At 42.2% G+C, this 20,747-nt stretch overlaps 1 protein-coding gene across 13 annotated transcripts in view; it reads right to left on the bottom strand.

Annotated features, from left to right (window-relative positions):
- The window catches only part of CALD1 (caldesmon 1), a 231,529-nt gene that overhangs the window by 7,710 nt on the left and 203,072 nt on the right, over positions 1 to 20,747 (bottom strand). For all 13 annotated transcript variants that reach the window (XM_061414770.1, XM_061414773.1, XM_061414767.1 and 10 more), the window contains 6 exons: positions 16,862 to 17,120; positions 14,084 to 14,224; positions 6,765 to 6,808; positions 6,581 to 6,659; positions 4,035 to 4,172; positions 3,406 to 3,501 (listed from right to left, as the gene is read on the bottom strand). In XM_061414770.1, the coding sequence (XP_061270754.1) occupies positions 3,406 to 3,501; positions 4,035 to 4,172; positions 6,581 to 6,659; positions 6,765 to 6,808; positions 14,084 to 14,224; positions 16,862 to 17,120 (757 nt within the window). The remainder of the gene's footprint in view (positions 1 to 3,405; positions 3,502 to 4,034; positions 4,173 to 6,580; positions 6,660 to 6,764; positions 6,809 to 14,083; positions 14,225 to 16,861; positions 17,121 to 20,747) is intronic.

Raw genomic sequence — 20,747 nt, 5'->3', positions numbered from 1 at the left:
CCTTAATGGCCACGTGCCACACATCTGGAAACACAACCCTGGCTTTCCCCTCCACCCACATATGCCAAGGAATAGAAACCAAGGGCTAAGAATAAATCGCTTATGGCCCCCAATTAGAAGGGTGGCTTTGGGAGCCTCCTCTCTACTGTTGTCCTTAGGTAATCTTCTGACATCCTGAGCTCAGCGTCAGCCTGACCAGAATCCCCAGGCTGTCAAACTCACGTGCCTTTCATGAAGAGACAGGTTAGAAACACAAAAGCCGAAAGTGGCTGGTGGAAGAAAATTTTAAATTTTGAAAAAGAGGGAATCGACAAATTAAAGAGTGTATACCTCCACACCTCAAAAATGTGTTTGAATTATAATTTTAAAAGGGAAAATAAAGCATGATGGCCTGGTCTACACAGATCTTAGCTGCAGGCCACCAGAGTGAAAAACCCTGGATAAGACCTAAACAGCCTTTCTTGACCTGACTTTCTAAGCCGCCTTCCTGGATTTAACCTTTTGTCTGATAAGTTTCATGTACTCATATCTACAGGACCCTTCCGGCTCTTCCCAGTAGTTTGGACATTTTCATTTCTTTTCTGTTGGATCCTTATTGTCTGTGGTTCACAATCCTGCCTTGTTGAACTCCAAGTTATTTCTTTTCCTGAATGACATGTTGCTGGTCTACTACACTTGGAATGTGCACAAAGCTCAAAGTTGCTTATTAAGAATACTCAAGCTGGCCTTTTATCTATAACATCAATTATGTATCATTATCTTTCGACCTGGCCTTTATCAAGGAAGCCACACTAGTCTACAAAATCCAATGGGACATGGGGAAAAAGAGATCATTCTGATGTATACTAATTGCCACATTCTTCTTTCCTTTTCTTCTCTACACAGTATTATAGTAGTTGCCAACCTTTTTGGCATGACGGACCCGTTTCAAGGAAGACAATTTTTCCATGGGCCAGGGGTAGGGGAGAATGGTTTCAAGATGATTCAAATGTGTTACATTTATTGTGTACTTTATTTCTATTATTATATTACACTGTGAAATATAATGAAATAATTATACAATTCAGCAAAATGCAGAATCAGGCGGTAATGCAAGTGATGGAAAACAGCTGTAAATAAAGATGAACCTTCACTTGCTCTCCTGCCACTCACCTCCTGCTGTGTGTGACTCAGTTCCTAACAGGCCACAGACCACTACTGGTCTGTAGTCTGGGGGTTGGGGACCCTGCCCTAGTAGACAGTCTAGAAAATTACTTATTAAATATTAGATAAAGCAGGCAATGATTTTGTAATTTCCCTGTAATGCCTGTTTGTCCTGCCATTTTTAGGAGGTCATCAATAATTCCCAGAAAATGGGGATTTTTGTGGAAACCTTGACTCAGCTATACCTATTGTAATACTAACTGAACTGCATCTTTTTAACACTCCCATTAGGATGAAATAGATGATAGGCTTATCAGTTCAAGTGTTGATAAAAGAGTATGGGTCAGGTCCTTGACCAAATATATGAGTATAATCTGGGACTGAAATGAAACAAGGTTGCAAATACATGTAAAAAACTGACCACCTCCTTTAGCAACGTGCCATATTCACCCAAGAAGAAAGAAGAAAAACATACACCTCTTTCTTCTTATCTTGCTATCCTGAGAAGTCTTAAATGGGTCCACAAACTTGCTGAACTTGTATTATATGCAATGTTTTAGGGGAGAGGGTCCTTAGATTTCATTAGGTTTTCAAAGGGATAATTCGATAAGGTTGATCAACACTGGTCTCGAACCATAAAACTTTATATTACCTGCCATTAAAAAATCATTTCCATTCTTTATATCACCTTGGGTGCCAGGGAAACTTGAGGCACTAAAGATCACATCCTTGAGGGTATCATCCCTTGCCTTGTGTGTGCTAAGTCACTTCAGTCATGTCTGACTCTTTTTGACCCCGTGGACTGTAGCCTGCCAGATTCCTGTCCATGGGATTTCCAGGCAAGAATACTGGAGTGGGTTGCCATGCCTCCTTCAGGGAATCTTCCCGAGCCAGGGATTGAACCTGTGTCTCTTAAGTCTCCTACATTGGTAGGCGGGTTCTTCACCACTAGGGCCACCCAGAAAGCCCTACTATCTCCTTTTATAGGCCTCCTTTCGTATATCTGAGGACTTCCCTGATGGCCCAGAGGGCAAGGAAATCTGCCAGCAATGCAGGAGACACAGGAGATGTGGGTTTGATCCCTGAGTCAGGAATATCCTCTGGAGGAGGAAATGGCAACCTACTCCAGTATTCTTGCCGGAAAAATCCCATGGACAGAGTAGTCTCAGGGGCTACAGTCCACAGTCACAAAGAATCTATATCTATTGGGAGCGGGAAAAAGATTTCTTTTCAATAGTTGTAAACTAGGTTCACATTAGTTTTATATCTCTGTGAGGCCTTTAGGTAAAGAATCTCAGGCTGAATATTAATTGATTATAAGGAATTGTACCCAAGAAGAGTATGGAAATATTTCCATTTTTTCTTTTTTCAGTTGGAAAGGTGATAAACTCTAGTGACTTTGGAGATTAAACATGGAGCCAATGGGTGCAATTAAATGCTCAATGGTGCAGAGACCTAGGGTTTGGGAAGCTTTTCTTCTGCCTCTGGAATGGGGTAGTTGTGACAGCAGAGTCTTTTGCTACCTTGGGCACCAACAAAGCTATAAAAGCCAACTGAACAGAGAAAGCTCACCAGTGTACAGTAGGGAGCTTCATAAGTCTTTTGATTATAATGATAAATGCAAGGCAACTACCATATACATTCAATGAAAAGGTTAAGAGAATATTTTTAGTAAGAAAGCCATGCTTAATAATAAGATTTTAAATTTCCAAAAATAACATTCATAACCAGGTTTTATAGTTTCTAGTCTTACTGTTGTTTTGTTTTAAATGGCTTTTCTTTGGAGGTGTTGACAAGGAAATTACAGCAATTATTTCAACAACTACCTAATCACTGTATTTTTGTGTTAAGTTACAGAAATTAGGCAAATTAGAAAATGTGAGTTCGATAGCCAGCATAACATTCTAAGTCTAGGGGTGCTCTTGACACAGAAATGGCCGAGATCATTTGACATTTTCAAATTCCTAGCTTAACTCATAGAATAGAAACTAAACACGCAGATAGTTAAGAGGGCAAATCTGAACTGCCTCCGCGATCCGGGAGGAGAGGTGATGACCGTTCCGTTCTACCTTCTGGGTAAATGACAGTGCAGCTGCTCGGAACTGCTCTCTCTCATCTGAGCCCCTCCTTGTTTGTTACTCAGCAGTTGCAGCCAAGAACAGGGGCCCTGTTTTTCCCAGACAAAACTCCCAACAGCCTGTTTTCTTCTGTTGCTGGAAGCTGAGCTATCAAAGACATTCAGAAAAACCTGGAGCTACTTACAGAAGGCTTGGGAGCAGGCGACTTGCTTCCCTCGGGCGTTTTGGTTAGCCATTCGTTGATGCGGCTGGAGACCCCCACCTTCAAGCCGGCGGTTTCCTGTAAAGGTCAAGCATCCAATGTTAAAGGGGAAAAAAAAACTACCTGGAAATTCAAAGCAACCTCAAAATACTATTCAGTATTATTTCATACAGCACCAATCAATTGCTGATCATTATACGGACTATTTTAAGGAAAATGAACCTTGAACTTGATATTGAAAGCGTATGATACCTGGTTTTCTTCCCCCTGCACTTCCCCTCCCCTGCCAATCCCAAGGTTAGTGATGAACTCCGGGCATTGTATTTAGAGGCCTCTGGCCAGGGCATAGTATACAACCTCAGTATACAATCACATACCATAGTATATGAACCTCAGGAACACACTCTTTCTGAGCTTGCTTTTGTGGTCATTGCAAAAAAAAGTAAGAATTATACTTTCTTCACTGCTTTTGTAATTAACTATGTAATTCCTAAAAGAAAAAAAAAGGGGAAAAAAAGGCGGGGGGGCGGGAGGGAAAAAAAAGGCGGGGGGGCGGGGGCGGGTGGCGGGGATCCAACCTCCAGAATGAAAAGACAGCAACCCTTGCTCACCTTGTTTGGTGTGCCTGAAGCAGTGGGGGATGAGAACACATTGCCTTTCTCCCACATGCTCTTGATGTTGCGGACACCTTCGGCAGGAACAGGAAGGTCCGAGGCTGCTGGCTTTGTAGGTTTTGCAGCTTTTGTTCCCTGAAGTATGTGAATTATTTTTAGGATTGGTGCTGATAAGTTTGTTCTCATAAAACTATAGTAAGCCTGTCTGCCTCAACGTTATCACTCAACAAATTCATTGGGTAAACACCTTCACCAAAAGTGACTCATAATTTCCATACATTTTGATAACATCTCTATTTCCGAATAAACCATTATATCTACTTCAGAGGATCTTTTCAAATTGAAATATGCTTTTCATTAGCATCTCCCCCCGCCACTTATTGTTATAGTGATATGCTACTTCATTTCTTCAACAGACACTTCTTGAGTGCCTGCTGTGTGCCAGGCACTGTGTTAGGCTCTGGGGACATGGTGGCACTCAAGAGTCTGCTCTGTAAGCCCCACTGGACTGACATTAGTAGGACAGATGGTAACTAGTTATTCAGTATTATTTCACCTTGCAATAAGTACTATGAAAGATGAGTGTGGAGCTGAAAGCATGCCGAGACCACAGAACAGGACAGTGGTACTTAGTTTAGGGGGCTTCCCAGGTGGCTCAAGTGGTAAAGAATCCACCTGCGCTGCAGGAGATGCAGGAAACATGGGTTTGATCCCAGGGTTGGTCAGATCCCCTGGAGGAGGGCACAGCAACACACTCCTGTATTCTTGCCAGAAAAATCCCATGAACAGGGGAGTCTGGCAGGCTACAGTCCAAAGGGTTGGAAAGAGTCAGACAAGACTGTGCAACTGAGCACGCACTTAGTTGCTGCTGCTAAGTCGCTTCAGTCGTGTCCCACTCTGTGCGACCCCAGAGACGGCAGCCCACCAGACTCCCCTGTCCCTGGGATTCTCCAGGCAAGAACACTGGAGTGGGTTGCCATTTCCTTCTCCAATGCATGAAAGTGAAAAGTGAAAGTGAAGTCGCTCAGTTGTGTCCGACTCTAGCAACCCCATGGACTGCAGCCCACCAGGTTCCTCCGTCCACGGGATTTTCCAGGCAAAAGTACTGGAGTGGGGTGCCATTGCCTTCTCCGACACACTTAGTTAAAGGGGGCAAAAGTAGGCCACTTTGCGGACGAGACATTTAAACCCAGATCTAATGGAAGACTTCAAAGAGGTTGGTGAAGGAAAGCACAAACACCGTTTCATGCAGAGCTAACAGTATATGCCAAGAAACAAAGATAGGGATATGCCAAAACATCGAGAAAGACGGAGAGACCACTGCATGGAGAATATACTGGAAGGAGGAATGAACGGGTGTAAAAAAGAAAGATGTGCATCCAAGATACTTTTCCAGCAGTAGTGATGCACACACCCTAAATCATGCAGTTTCTCTCCTGGTCCTGCTTTGGGGCCTGTGGCATGTGTCACCGAGGTGGGCAGCCAGGGTGAGTGGCCCCACTGCTGGACTACGTAAAGGCTGAAGCCATAGTCTTGGCTTCATTAACCCTGTTAGAGTTATGACCAATTCAACCAGAGAAAAAAACTATTTGCAATTTGTCTTATTTGTCTTATATTTTAGTGGCCATTTAATCTTCTGAAAATCTCCTCGTGAATGTTAGGACTTGATTATTCACTTGGTAAACCATCCAGAACGCTTTCTTATTCCCTCTCATCATTACAAACTATTTTATAGGCATCTCCACTCTGCAGTACAAAGGGCAGGATCTAATCAAATTGAACTGATCCAGTTACATCATAGCAGACAACTGAAACGAAAGTCTACACAAAGGAGGAAAAAAAATCAGTATTGCATCCTGATCAATGGCACCCTACCCTCTTAGTGCTTTGGTACTTGGAAATATACATTATTTCCAAATTGAGTAGAACTCCTAGGTCAACTGGCAGTGGGGAAAGAAAGCTGGATTAGACAGAGGCATAAAACTATGATCCTTCAAATATAAAACAATCAATTTGAAATTGACTATTAAATTCCAGCTGGCTATCATCTTTATATTAATTTATACTACTAATTTATTTGATAATAAAAGTTCTTATAGACAAAGAAGGACTAATCATGGTTGTAAAGGACCTGTTTAAACTATATATGGGAACACCTTTTATAAGGAATTAAGAATATTGAAGATATACTTGTGAACATATAAATAATACAGTTAAGTAACAAATTCATTAAAAAAAATTACACCTTCATTAAAGAACACTCAGGTGGAAAGTAGTAAATAATTTATTTAAAACTTTTCTATAATTTATCTTTACTATTGCTTTCTCTATAACTAGTTCAAAATAATAAAGCATCATTAACATTCTAACACTACTGGACTTGATTATTGTCCTAAGTGTTTCTCTGATTGTTTATACAATCAGAGTTGATTTCTGTTTGACCATAACACTGAGGCTACAGTCTGTGGGTTCGCATAGAGTCAGACACGACAGAGTGACTAACACTTTCACTTCAGTTTCCTAACATCGAGGACGTCTCTCACCTCAATTGCACTGGTGTATTGCTCCAGTCTGCTGTCAATCTTGGAGACTACTGCTGCTTGATGAGTTGATTTGACACCACTGTTAAGTAAATAAACACACACAGACATGCATAAAAATATGAGAGAATTTTCCCATTACATCGAATGGTTGATGATTCTCAATTCAACAATCAACCATATTTACCTTTTCTGCACAGACTTATTCAAAAATTCTGCTCGCTCTTCTATCTAGGAATAGGAAAAAAAAATAAAACCAGTTAATATTTTCAGCTTATAAAGAGAGTTTCTCAGTCCATACTATTACATTTCCTGAACCTGGGGAATAAAAGCACCAAAGAGTGTCAAAGAGTAAGAGGGTGCTGTGCACAGCACCTCTGCTAGGGAGGAAAATGACACATTAGGTATTTGATAATGAGGTTTGTGATATTGGGAGATGAAGGTAGGATTGGCAGAAGACAGAGAAATATGAAGTTCTGGAAACAAAGACTAGATAGAATGGAATAAAAATGCCTCTGAAAAAACATAAATCAACAGCAAAACAATCACATTTCAAGACTAACTTTTTTTGCTTTTGCTTTCTGACATACTTTAAATTTTTTTCATTTTTTATTGAGGTATAAATGATATAACATTAGTTTTAGGTATACAGCATAATGATTTGATATTTGTATATATAAGAATGATAACCAGGAACTGTGATCTGTTCACTTACTGCTTAGCCTGGTTTCCTAATTTTGATAGCTATTACTGAACTTAATTTGCCCTGAATGTAGAAGACCGATATGGGGCTGAGTGAAACTAGGGCACAGCTCACCAGGAATGGCTGAGGCTTCTCATGAAAATCCTAGTAGTCCAAGTGGGAAATAAGGAAATAAGCCCAGAGAAACTCCTATGAGTATACTGATGGATAGTTTGCCAAGTTGCTTCAGTCGTGTCCGACTCTGTGCGACCCCATGGACTGCAGCCTACCAGGCTTCTCCGTCCATGGGATTCTCCAGGCAAGAACACTAGAGTGGGTTGCCATTTCCTTCTCCAATGCATGAAAGTGGAAAGTGAAAGTGAACTTGCTCAGTGGTGTCTGACTCTTAGCGACCCCATGGACTGCAGCCTACCAGGCTCCTGCATCCATGGGATTTTCCGGGCAAGAGTACTGGAGTGGGGTGCCATTGCCTTCTCCGACGGATAGTTCAGTATTTTTTAATACATATTTTTTAAAGCTAGAAATTTTTGCTACAACTAAAGCTGCTAAATCAAGCATTGTATTTTACTAAAACTGCATCACTCAAATCCAAATGTTCTTCATAAGCCAGCAAATATTTGTTGACTCCTTATGATACCCAACTCCAGGCTAGAAATAGCCTTTGCCATGCATCCTCTGTCATCAGCAAATAGTAACACCTTTGCATATGACTGCATGTGCAAAGCACATAGGTCCATTTTCTGTCCTGTTCAGGAATCTACTGGATTATAGTTACCGTAGAATTGTGCATATCAACAACCTCAAATAAGCAGATGATACAACTCTAATGGCAGAAAGCAAACAGGAACTAAAGAGCCTCTTGATGAGGTTGAAAGAGGAGAGTGAAAAAACTGGCTTAAAACTCAACGTTCAAAAAACTAAGATCATGGCATCTGGTCCCATTACTTCATGGCAAATAGATGGGGAAAATGTAGAAACAGTGACAGATTTTATTTTCTTGGGCTCCAAAATCACTGTGGATGGTGAACTACAGCCATGAAATAAAAAGATGCTTGCTCCTTAAAAGGAAAGCTATGACAAACCTAGACAGTATATTAAAAAGTGAAGACATCACTTTGCTCACAAAGGTCCATATAGCCAAAGCTATGATGTTGAATCTGAAACTCCAATACTTTGGCCATCTGATGCGAAGAGCTGACTCATTTGAAAAGACCCTGATGCTGGGAAAGATTGAGGGGAGGAGGAGAAGGGGATGACAGAGGATGAGATGGTTGGATGGCATCACCAACTCAATGGACATGAGTTTGGGTGAACTCCAGGAGTTGGTGATGGACAGGGAGGCCTGGCGTGCTGTGGTTCAAGGGGTCGCAAAGAGTCAGACACGACTGAGCAACTGAAGTGAACTGAACTGATGGTTTTTCCGGTAATTATGTAGAGATGTGAGCATTGGCCAATAGAGAAAGCTGAGTACCAAAGAATTCATGCTTTCAAATTGTGGTGCTGGAGAAGACTCTTGAGAGTCCTTTGGACAGCAAGGAGGTCAAACCACTCAATCCTAAAGGGAATCAACCCTGAATATTCATTGGAAGGACTGCTGAAGCTGAAGCTCCAATACTTCGTTTACTTGATGCAAAGAGCTGACTCACTGGAAAAGACCTTGATGGTGGGAAAGATTGAGGGCAGGAGGAGAAGAGGCGACAGAGGATGTGATGGTTGGATAGTATCACCAATTCAATGGACACGAGTTTGAGCAAACTCCGGGAGACACTAAAGGACAGGGAAGCCTGGCGTGCTGCAGTCCACGGGGTCACAAAGAATTGGACACGACTTAGCAATTGAACAACAACAACAAGAATACTGGAGCAGCTGACCTTCGCCTACAATCTTCGAAATGTCAATGGCTTTTTCTAGACTGTTGGCCTAGGACTCAGAGATTATTAATAAATAACCTTAAGCTTTTTGGAAAACATGCTTCACTCCTAATATCAGTTGAACAATACTTTTATAGATGTTAGTGAGGGCACTTCATCCTTTCCAATGATTTCTTACAAAGATAAAATCTAACTCATTAATATTAAACTTTATGCAAAAATGTGCTATCGGTATCCCCGAGTTTATGAGGTGTAAAGGGTTTAAAACCCTTATTTTTCTGATTTTAACATGAACTTAGAAGTGTATTTTTGGAGGAAAAGTTCCCAGCTAAATTTTTTCTGAATGAGATAAAATACATTAGAACCACATAATGTACTGGCACTTGTAATATTATTCACTCATCTATCCATCCAACCTTTATCCCTGACAACCTGTCTGTCAAACAACCAACAAACCAATAAATTATATGTGAGCACTGCTTACTCCTTGGAAGGAAAGTTATGAGCAACCTAAATAGCATATGAAAAAGCAGAGACATTACTTTGCCAACAAAGGTCCATCTAGTCAAGGCTATGGTTTTTCCTGCAGTCATGTGTGGATGTGAGAGTTGGACTGTGAAGAAAGCTGAGCACCGAAGAATTGATGCTTTTGAACTGTGGTGTTGGAGAAGACTCTTGAGAGTCCCTTGGACTGCAAGGAGATCCAACCAGTCCATTCTGAAGAAGATCAGCCCTGGGTGTTCTTTGGAAGGAATGATGCTAAAGCTGAAACTCCAGTACTTTGGCCACCTTATGCAAAGAGTTGACTCATCACCAGAAAAAGACCCTGATGCTGGGAGGGACTGGGGGCAGGAGGAGAAGGGGACGACAGAGGATGAGATGGCTGGATGGCATCACAGACTCGATGGACGTGAGTTTGAGTGAACTCCGGGAGATGGTGATGGACAGGGAGGCCTGGCGTGCTGCGGTTCATGGGGTCGCAAAGAGTCAGACATGACTGAGCGACTGAACTGAACTAAACCTATTATATAAAATTAAACACCAATGGTGTATAAGATAGGGCTCCAATTCTGTACGGAGTCAGTAGGGGAGACTAGCAGAACACATAAATGAAAATTTTAAAATTCAGTGGTAGATAAACAGCAAAGTCCTACTGCAGTACAGGGAACTACATCCCGTCTCCTGGGACAAACCATAGTGGAAAAGAATATTAAAAAAGAATGTATATATGTGTAAAACTGAGTCACTGTGTTATACAGAAGAGACTGGCACAACATTGCAAATCAACTGTACTTCAAAAAATAAAAATTTAGAAATTATTAAAAACCTAAACAGTAGGTGAAGGTGAAGTCGCTCAGTCGTGTCCGACTCTCTGCGACCCTGTGGACAGTAGCCTACTGGGCTTCTCCGTCCATGGGATTCTCAAGGCAAGAATACTGGAGTGGTTTACCATTTCCTTCTCCAGGGGATCTTCCCGACCCAGGGATGGATCCCGGGTCTCCCGCACTGGAGGCAGACGCTTTAACCTAGTAGGTACCATATTAAAGATTAAAAAATGGGAGAGTTGGAGAAAGCTTTTCAGATGTTCTAGTATTTGAGCTGATTTTTATAGTTTATAGTTTACACGGCTTTATAAATGAGTTCATGAAAGTGAGGGTGGGGAGTGTGTGCGTTGGAGGGGAGAGGACATTTGTAGTAGAGCAGACACACGTACAAAGATTTGGGGAACCAAGAAGCAAGCAGAGCAGTGGGACTGAAGAATGGAGAACCGCTAGCATCTTTGTAGCACCTCTAGCATCGCTCTGACCTGGGGATCATCTTGTTAATGTTGGCAGTCACATTTATTCACATTATGGCTCTTAGACTCTAACGTCTCCTTCTGTATCCACAGTATTCAATACAGCTTGATCTCATCATCACATTTTATCAGGACTTATTGATGCATTTTTGCTGGCAAATGTCTGCACTTAGTGACTCTGGGTAATGTAACAATTTCTACTAAATTTGTAAATTACTTGTTCTGTGTAAGGAGTTTAAAGAGAGAAACTGGTTCTTCTATAAACCAAGAGGTGGCACTGTGGTCCTAATAAAACGGGAAAATCACACACATTTCAGCAAACTGGTGCTCTTCTTAACTCCACACTCCTTCCACCACGAGTATATGAAAATAATAATAATAAAAACAAAATTATAAATTTAATTTACTTAAAACTTATTCTTTGTATGTCTTAGGTAAGAAAGCTCATTCACTGCCAGCATAATTTAACTATGAGAAACCAGGTTCTGAGCTTCTCAGACGAGGAACATAAGCCATGAGAAATCAACAAAATACACCAGTGGATAATATCGTGTGGTCAGATATCAAATGTTTCTCCTCCCGCTGGCATTCGACAATGTTAGCTTGTGACCATTTATAAAAGCTGCAGGGCCAAAAGTGTCAACAGTTGCAGGAATTTCAATTGTAGGACATGAAATGAAATTATAAAACAAGAGCCACAGCAGGTTCTTCAAGGCACATACTATGGAGAAAAACACTAGATTGCCTACTCTTGAAAGCACGTTTCTGTTACACAGAAATTGAAAGTTTCTTTTTTATATGTCAATTTTGATGGCTCACACATGCCTCTCTACTAGAACACTGTTGTTCAGTTGCTCAGTCGTGTCTGACTGCGACTGCAACTTGCCAGGCTTTCCTGTCCTTCTCTACCAGAATAAGTAGATAAATGGCTTTGTGGGAACTCTGGAGTCTGGTTGATGCAAACACTAGAGAAGCTAAGTTGCGAACCTTGGTAGAGAGATGTTTGAAGAAAGAGGATGGGTTGCAGTTTCTTTTGAAAAACAAAGTAGAAATTAGAAGTCTCGATAACTACAACTTTTCTCAGGTTCCCACACACAGTTCAAGGAAAGCTTAGGTCAGGTGGCAATTGAAGGAAGGTTGAAAGAGAGAGGACACTTCTTTTTTTTGATTTTCGATGAGCCAGGAAGAAATGGACCCAGACAGAGGGGGACCGAGTGGCTGTGCAGAGATGGTCTAAAGTGAGCAGGGTTTGCATCTTTCTGCTCTTTCTCTTTCAGCTGCTGCTGCTGCTGCTAAGTCACTTCAGTCATGTTCAACTCTGTGCGACCCCATAGATGGCAGCCCACCAGGCACCCCCATCCCTGGGATTCTCCAGGCAAGAACATTGGAGTGGGTTGCTATTTCCTTCTCCAATGCATGAAAGTGAAAAGTGAAAGTGAAGTTGCTCAGTCATGTGCGACTTTTAGAGACCCCATGAACTGCAGCCTTCCAGGCTCCTCCGTCCATGGGATTTTCCAGGCAAGAGTACTGGAGTGGGGTGCCATTGCCTTCTCCGTTCTCCTTCAGCAGGGGTATGCAAATAGAGTTTTGCCTGTGTTCTCCACCCACCCATAAACTAAGAACATTTTACATTGTTAAATGGTTTGGAAAAGGTCAAAAGAATATTTTGTAACATAGGAAGACTTTATGAAATTCAAATTTCAGATCCATAAATGAAGCTCACTTACTCCACACAGCCTCTCTCTCCTCCTTCTGCTCCACTCAGAGACCTCACTGAGCTGGTAGTCTGCACTTGGTTACCCTTGTAATTCTTGAGTTTTCCTGAGGTGGTCAACGATATGAGTGCCCTATGGACAGTGACCCTGCTTTGTGCTTCCCTCCTTCATAGTTCATTGCACATATTAGATTTGTTATAAATATCAAATAAGAAAACTCCTCCTGAAGCAGCCCTTGAGATGAGGTTGAAGTATAAGAGCTTATTTGGGAGGGGTTAGAACCATGGCAACCCACTCCAGTGTTCTTGCCTGGAGAATCCCAGGGACAGAGGAGCCTAATGGGCTGCCGTCTATGGGGTCGCACAGAGTCGGACACGACTGAAGCGACTTAGCAGCAGCAGCAGCAGCAGAACCATGGTAAACTGGGACCCAGACCATCCTAAAGACTAAAGGAAATGTTGTAGGAATAAAACATACTGGTTTCCATGTGAAACAGGTAATAAGTGTAAGTGTAAATAACTGACTTTTGATCAAAATGTACACACACTGATAGACATACACACACACACACACATTAACCAGCTGCAGCCTGGCTATGATTCTATACTGCCTTTACCTGTTGTCAGGGCTTTGTAACCTAGCTAGGATTACAGAAAATAAAAACGGCTCAAAGTTCCAATCTCTAAAGTTTCATTCGTCCATGTATTTATTCAATAAGCATGTACTCCCTACATCAGTGAGTATCTTCACTGTGCCAGGGACTCAAAACATGCTAACTGTATAAGCAAAAATACATATTTGAGTCTACGCTCTTGTCCCTCCATCTCAACCAGCCCATCATCGCCCTGACTCAGCTCCTTCCTGCTCATTCTCTCAGCAGCACTTCTGTCTTCCTTTATTAGGAGCTATGCCCACTGAAGGGAGTAGTCAGACCAAACTCATCCTGGCAAGGGAGCCTATCCGAGTCACATTTCATCTCCTTTGCTGATAACAGCTTTGAAATTTGACCTGTGCCATCCCCAGCTGTCCTGCTCTTAATAATGACAAAGAAAAATAATGAAATTAGCATGAAAAAGCAGCTTAAACCTTTAAAATATATTTGCCTATTTTATAGTTTCAATGTTTCTGCTTTTAATTGCTCAAAGTAATAAGGCACACAGAGAGTGTGGGTCAGTGAAATCCAGAGGTAATCACCAGAGGTCATTTTAATCAAAGATCTAATAATCAAAAGACACAAAGTACTCCACTTGATTTCTCTCCTATCTCTATCTTGAAAATGAAAAAAAGCTACGAAATTGCTGACGGAGCAAAAAGATAAATGGAACAAAAGCTTTGAATAATCAATAACTAAATCAGGGGCTGAAATCATGTTTCTATCATAGTTTAGTAAACACAAGAAGGTTTTCTGGGAGAAAATACCTTGAGAGATGAACCTTTAGGAGTGAAACATTTGAAGGGCTTCTTGTCCTCTGATAAACCATCTTCCGGCATCTTCTGGCGTTTCTCAGCAGCTTCTGCCCTTCGCCTTTCAATCTCTTCCTTTAGCCTCCTCTTCTCTTCCTAAGAAAGAGCAAATAACAAGGACGTTAATATCAGCTTCAAGCCCAAAGGAAAGAGTGCTGTAGGGGAATGGTCATAGTCCTAGAAGAGAAAGATCCGGGTTCTAGAAAAGATGCTAGCCCTTCCTCAAGGGTGGCACCAGAGGTTAAGCCTGAGCGCTTGAGTCCAGCTGCTGATGTGCACTCTGGCACTGCCCCTTCCAAACTGTGTGACCTTGGCCATGTTACTTATCTACCCCGTGCCTCAGTTTCCTCATTTGTAAAATGGGGATAATAATAGTATCCACCGACTAGGGATTTAACACAGACTAAATGAGAACGCTCAGGTAGAATGCTTAGACTCATGCTCAGCAGGACAGTCATCACAGTCATCACCTCGTCAAGTCATCAAACACTGGCCTTTCATTTTGTGTACGTAAAATAAGTTCTCACTTCTACCTACTTCCTAGGAGAGATGTGAAGACAAATGAGATCATCCATATGCCAAGGCACACAGTACTATATTTACGAAATTGTACAAGAGATGGTTTCTTGCTTGTCCCTTCCTTAGCTGAGTAGATTATTTCTAGATAGCTTGACAAATCTGAAATGGTGCAGATACTGCCCCCTAGTGGTGAAACCACGGATGTTTACAATCCCTCTCATCAACCCCTCGGTGCCTTCATTCCTGGCCTAGAACACTGTCTTCTCATCAGGCTGCACATCCTCTAGGAACAGTTTTCTGACAGATTTATGTAGTCTTTGTAGTTTTCAAACTGGATGTTCTCAAGCAGGAACTGGATGTTCATGTGTCAGAGGATGCTGCAGAAAGATCCTGTGTATTGTGGACTGAATATTTGTGCCCCCACCCTCCCCCACCAAATCCCTGTGTTAAAATCCTAACCCCCAGAGTGATGGCATTAGGAGGTGGGGGTTTGGGGGCCATGAGAATGGAACCTAAAAGAGGCTCTAGGGAGCTGTCTCACGCCTTCTGCCCTGTGAGGACACAGCGAGAAGACTGCTATCTGTGAACGGTTGCACCAGACACAGAGTTTGCTGGCATTTCGACCTTGGACTTCATAGCCTCAGAACTGTGAGACAAACATCTGTATGTCTTATCAGCCACCCAGTCTGCGGCAATTTGTTATAGCGGCCGCCACTAAGACACTGTGCTTGGTAGGAGGTTAGACCAAATCATCTCTGAGGTCCAATTCAGGTCTCAGAGGCCATGTTTCTCCTCTGCTTTCATTGATACTTTGCTCCTCTAGAGAACAGCAATAACAATAACAGGAATGAACACTATGACTTCCTGAGTGTCTATTATGTACCAGGCACCCTGAATATCATGATTTAATCACCTCCACAATCCTGAAAGTAGATATTTCACAGATAAGGAAAAGAGGTCTCACGGTCTAGTGACTCTCCCAAGGTCCCAGCTTGCCAGTGGCAGAGGGTCTGATTCTAAAACAAACATTCCAATTACCTTCTAACCAAAGGTCGCAGGCTTAAGAAGAGCTGGAGTTGAACGAGACCTTGGAGTAATGTATCCAAACTTTCCGCACAGTTTGGGGAATGTTTGTATAGGATCCATGTCAGAAAGTCATCTAAAGTCTTGTTGCATATTCTAAATGATGGGAGATCACAGTCTCTGGAGATTTGTGTGGAAAGCTCTAGGCGGAGTTGGAGAAGCTGGGTCGCAGCAGCAAATCTATCACTTATTATTAGTCAAGTGACTTCACACAAGTCAGTCAAACTACTTGATTCCCATTTCTTTGTCCATAAAATGAGGATAAATAATGTACCTCAGGATACAAGGAAAAAATGCTCTTTGTAAACTACTGCAATGCTACAGTAGTTGGTTAAGCACTTTTTCAATTTTCAAAATTTGCCTTCTTGTAACTTTATCTGTCATTTTCAGTTCTGCTTAAGATGGAACAAATTCATCTGCTCATAATCACTGGGCTCCTGCTACACGCCTGGCACTGTGCTGGGTCCTGGGTGTACAGCAATGAACAAAGCAGGTACTGTCCCTGCCTGTGAAAATCTAGTTACTTACTCTTCCACTTAACACACCCCCAAAACGATTTTTGGGAAAATCTTCTCTATGAAACCTCTTCAAATATCAAAAAACAACTACCATGTGACTCTTGGTTCTTGTAACTGATCTGCAGACTTTTTCATCCTTCTCTGCTCTCACAGTCTTTACTGAGGGACATTTACAGGTTCATGCGTTAAGACAACGAAAAGTGGGACCTCGGGAAAATTACAAAACCTCTCGGTGCCTTAGTTGCCTGATCTGTAAAATGGGGATGAGAAGACTATCTATATCAGAGAGATCTTAGGAGAACTGCATAAATTAATGTGTATAAAAGTTTTAGAACCACACCTAGCACACAGCAAGCTGCTGCTGTTGTTCAGTCGCTAAGTCAACTCAGACTCTTTGTGATCCTAAGGACTGCAGCACACCAGGCTACCCAGTACTTCACTGTTTCCAGGAGTTTGCTCAGATTCATGCATTTGTAAGAATTCGCGTTCAAAAGGGCAGCAGCAGTTCACCAGAGAAGAAACTATTTTCCAGGGTCAGAATGTTCACAGAGACGCGTACTCGTGAGCTTGGGTAAGTGAAGGCTCGAGACCACCGCGCTCCGCCCCGCCTTACCTCCTCTCTCACTTTTCGCTCTGCTTCCTCCTGCTTCTTCCGCTGCTCCTCCTCCTCTAGGACTTTCCTTCGCTCCTCCCTCTTCTTCTTCAGCTCCTCCAGTTCCAAGGCCGCCTCCTGCTGCTTCTGCTTGAGCTTCTCGAACTCCTCACTCTCCGTCTCCCCACGGCGGCGGCGCAGCTCCTCCAGCCGTTTGCCGGCTTCCACCTGGGAAGTGCCTTCAGCCTCCTTGGCCTCGCTGACCCTCCCTCCAGCGCGGCTGCAAAGGAGTGGGACACTCGTCTGCCTTGCAGCCTACCCTCACCGCCCCTGGAAGCGGGGGAGGTCGGTCTGCAGGCCTTGCACCCCACACGGAAATCTCCACTGCCCCCACTGGACAGCGGACCCTCACGGCTAAGTTGGGGTCCATCTGGAATTCCCAGGTCTGAATCCGAATCCCCTCTCTGCCACTTACCCTGGGTTCCCTAGGTAGTACAATGGAAGCAAACAGGCACTGTTGGTGGGGCTGTAAATTGGTACAACCACTAGGGAAAACAGTATGGAGATTCCTCAAAAAATTAAAAGTAGAACTGCCATATGATGCAGGAATTCCACTTCTGGATATTTATCCAAAGAAAATGAAAACACTAACTCAAAAAGATACACGTAATGCCCATAGTCATGTGGCATCATTTACAATAGCCAAGACATGGAAACAGCCTAAGTGCCCATTGGTGGATGAACGTATTACAAAAATGTAAAAGTACATAACAGTGGAATATTATTGAGCCACAAAAATGGAGGAAATCTTATATAAATACTCGTTAGCAGGTAGTGAGGGCATTCTTAACTATATCTAAACATAGGTGGCCCATTTCTGACACTTTTGTAACAGATGAATTACCATGGTCTAGTATCACTTATTCCATGCAGAGAATAGCACTGGTGTTTCCAGTTATGAAGCAAGAGGAGGAACGGAAAAGGAGTCCAAGATTACATAGTTACCGATACTGGTTTTTTGCATGCATCTCATGCTTTTAAAATAGTGAGATTGTTCTGAATAAACTATGTCCTTTAGTACTATGCTTTTCAAGCTGCATTTTGTAAAGTCTATTTAGTGGACTTTAATTAGCATTTAGAAGAACCAAGGAGAAGACATCAGAGGGTATTGCATGGAACAAGGGAAACGACCTTTTCTTGACATTCTTGTTTCAGTTATAAGTACATATGTAGATGTGTACCGGGATATGATGTAAAATTTATATCTTACTAGGAGCTGAGGTTAAAAAGTTAAAAAATATCATTTTAGGTTCTTGATAGCTAAAGGTCAACTCTCATTTTTAACTCAGTCAAGGTTGCTGCTGCTGCTGCTAAGTCGCTTCAGTCATGTCCGACTCTGTGCGACCCCATAGACGGCAGCCCACCAGGCTCCCCCATCCCTGAGATTCTCCAGGCAAGAACACTGGAGTGGGTTGCCATTTCCTTCTCCAATGCATGAAAGTGAAAAGTGAAAGTGAAGTTGCTCAGTCGTGTCCGACTCTTAGCGACCCCATGGTTACGGGACCCCTTAAGACTTGATATTGCTCTTTCAAAGTCTTAAATGTCCATAGGCCTGTGACTCCAGAGAGGAACCCTCTCCTTTCAGTTAAAGTCTCTCCATCTTCAGAGAGTTGGTTCTTCCTGTTCTTAGTGTTTTGTTTGGTAGGACTGCTAATACATAGAAACTTTTCTGGACTCCACTAGGTGTCGCTCAATCTTCATTTTGGACATTCAGATGCCCATCATTAGGGACTTGTTAAATCAGTCATGACCCATCCACCCAGTAAAACACTCTAACATTAACTGTAGGCTTATACTCACTGGTGCAGAAAGCTAGCAAAAAGATACACTGTTATGCTCAGTGAAAGAATCACTTTAAAACAGAGATTTATAATTATACACATATATACATCTATGTGTGTTTTGAATGTATACACATAAAGAGTATCTGGGGAAAATGTTACTGGTGGTTTCCTTAGGTGATGGGTGCTTAACTTGCTCCTGAATTGAGATTTTCATGTCATACTTTAGAGAAAACATCTAGCTATAAGAAAATGGGTCTGTCAAAGGGAAAAGTAATTAAATCAACAAAAGGAGCTATGCTCAAAACAGGAACAAGAATTTTGACCGCATCACATCTGCTCAGATGTGCTGGGATGGCCTGAGCATTAGGGTACCACTAATATGGAAATTTCTTCCAGAAGGTTCTCTTTCTGTGGCTTTGCTAGGTGAAAGTCGAGATGAATATAGACCTTTCACTATGAACACAGCTAGTTTTCAGTTAGACTAATAGGTACTAAGCTAATCCAAATAGAGGCTCTCGCTCCTCCCCAGCTCCCCTCACTGTATAACTATTTGGAGCAAAGTGAGGTGTCTCTGCTTCTACAGGGATCAATTTCTAATTGAAACTACAACTAACGTACGTTGGCAGCTAAATTAAAAACTAATAATACGGTAGCAGTTTGTTTCGTTTTCTTCTGTCAAAACATAGCAAAATTAAAGCAAGAGTCCCAATTATGATTCTCAGTCCTCTGTCTGTTGCCGTCTCTTGTGACTTATCTTTTCGAGTTACCCAGTTTTCTGGATTTCCAAACAATGGGCATGTTAATTGTCAATTTGAGTTTTGACTAAAACTGGTTGAGAAGCTTGCTAATTATTAACCAAACTTCTTTCTACTGACAGATTTATAAAGTTATTTCTCTTAATAAAATTGTACTTGCACCTACAGCACGTATTTTAAACTATCAAGTAATTCTTATTGCTGTTCAGTCGCTAAGGTGTGTCTGACAATCATAACCCCATGGACTGCAGCACGCCAGGCTCCCCATCCTTCACCATCTCTGGGAGTTTGCTCAGACACATGTCCATTGAATTGATGATGCCATCCAACCATCTCATCCTCAGTCACCCCCTTCTTCTCTTGCCCTTAATCTTTCCCAGGATCAGGGTCTTATCTAAGTAATTAAACAATAATATTTTTAGGTAATATTCTTTGAACGCTTTTCATGAACTTGACACTGTTCTAGGGCTCTAACACATTAAAGGACTGGCACTTCAGCAAGCTCTGCACTCAGCTTACCAGCCCGAATCAGCTTGATTTCTAGATTTTCTATGAATTCCTAATAAACGTAATTTTTACATTTACGTTCTTGCCAATCCCAAGTAACATCTAATAGGTTCTTCCCTTCTCATTCCTTCACACTTTATTTAGGCTTTGTATACACATCTTTTCTTCCATGTACTTTCAGCTCTCTTTTGTAAAACTGTGACTAGATTTTTGCTCAAATTTTTGTGTAGAAAAATTGTGTGCATAACAACTATATTTACCTAACACTTTAGCATCTTAAAGCGGCTAGAAATGTCTGTCCCTCATAGTTCTGCTTGCTTCTGAGTGTTACCCATGCTTTGGTGTAAGAAGCAGTCTGACTTCTATACAATACCTGCTTGAAACTTTCTTATTTGAAGTGTTGCAAAAAAAACAAGGTCTACAGGCAAGGGAGCCACCAAAGAACAACCCTCTGGGAATCCACATTACAGGGACCCCACTCTTTTCCAGAATGTTTGGCACAGCAGCCGGTGACATAACAGAGACTGCAATTTGGCACCAGCAGTTGGACCTAGTGTGTGTGGGAATGGGGCACAGAGAGTCAGGTAGTCAGGTGTCCATGGCAGGCTTCTGTAACCTGAGTTCTACAAAGCTGGGCTGGGGTGGGGGGAATCTCCATATTCAACCTAGAAGTGAGGATTTGCCTGCATATACTTGATCCCTGGGTCAGGAAGATTCCCTGGAGGAGGGCATGGCAACCCACTCCAGTATTCTTGCCTGGAGAATTCCATGGACAGGGGAGCCTGGTGGGCTACAGTCCAT

Source organism: Bos javanicus, chromosome 4, assembly GCF_032452875.1.
Source record: "Bos javanicus breed banteng chromosome 4, ARS-OSU_banteng_1.0, whole genome shotgun sequence".
NCBI lineage: Eukaryota > Metazoa > Chordata > Mammalia > Artiodactyla > Bovidae > Bos > Bos javanicus.
This window is presented reverse-complemented; position numbering and strand designations above follow the sequence as displayed.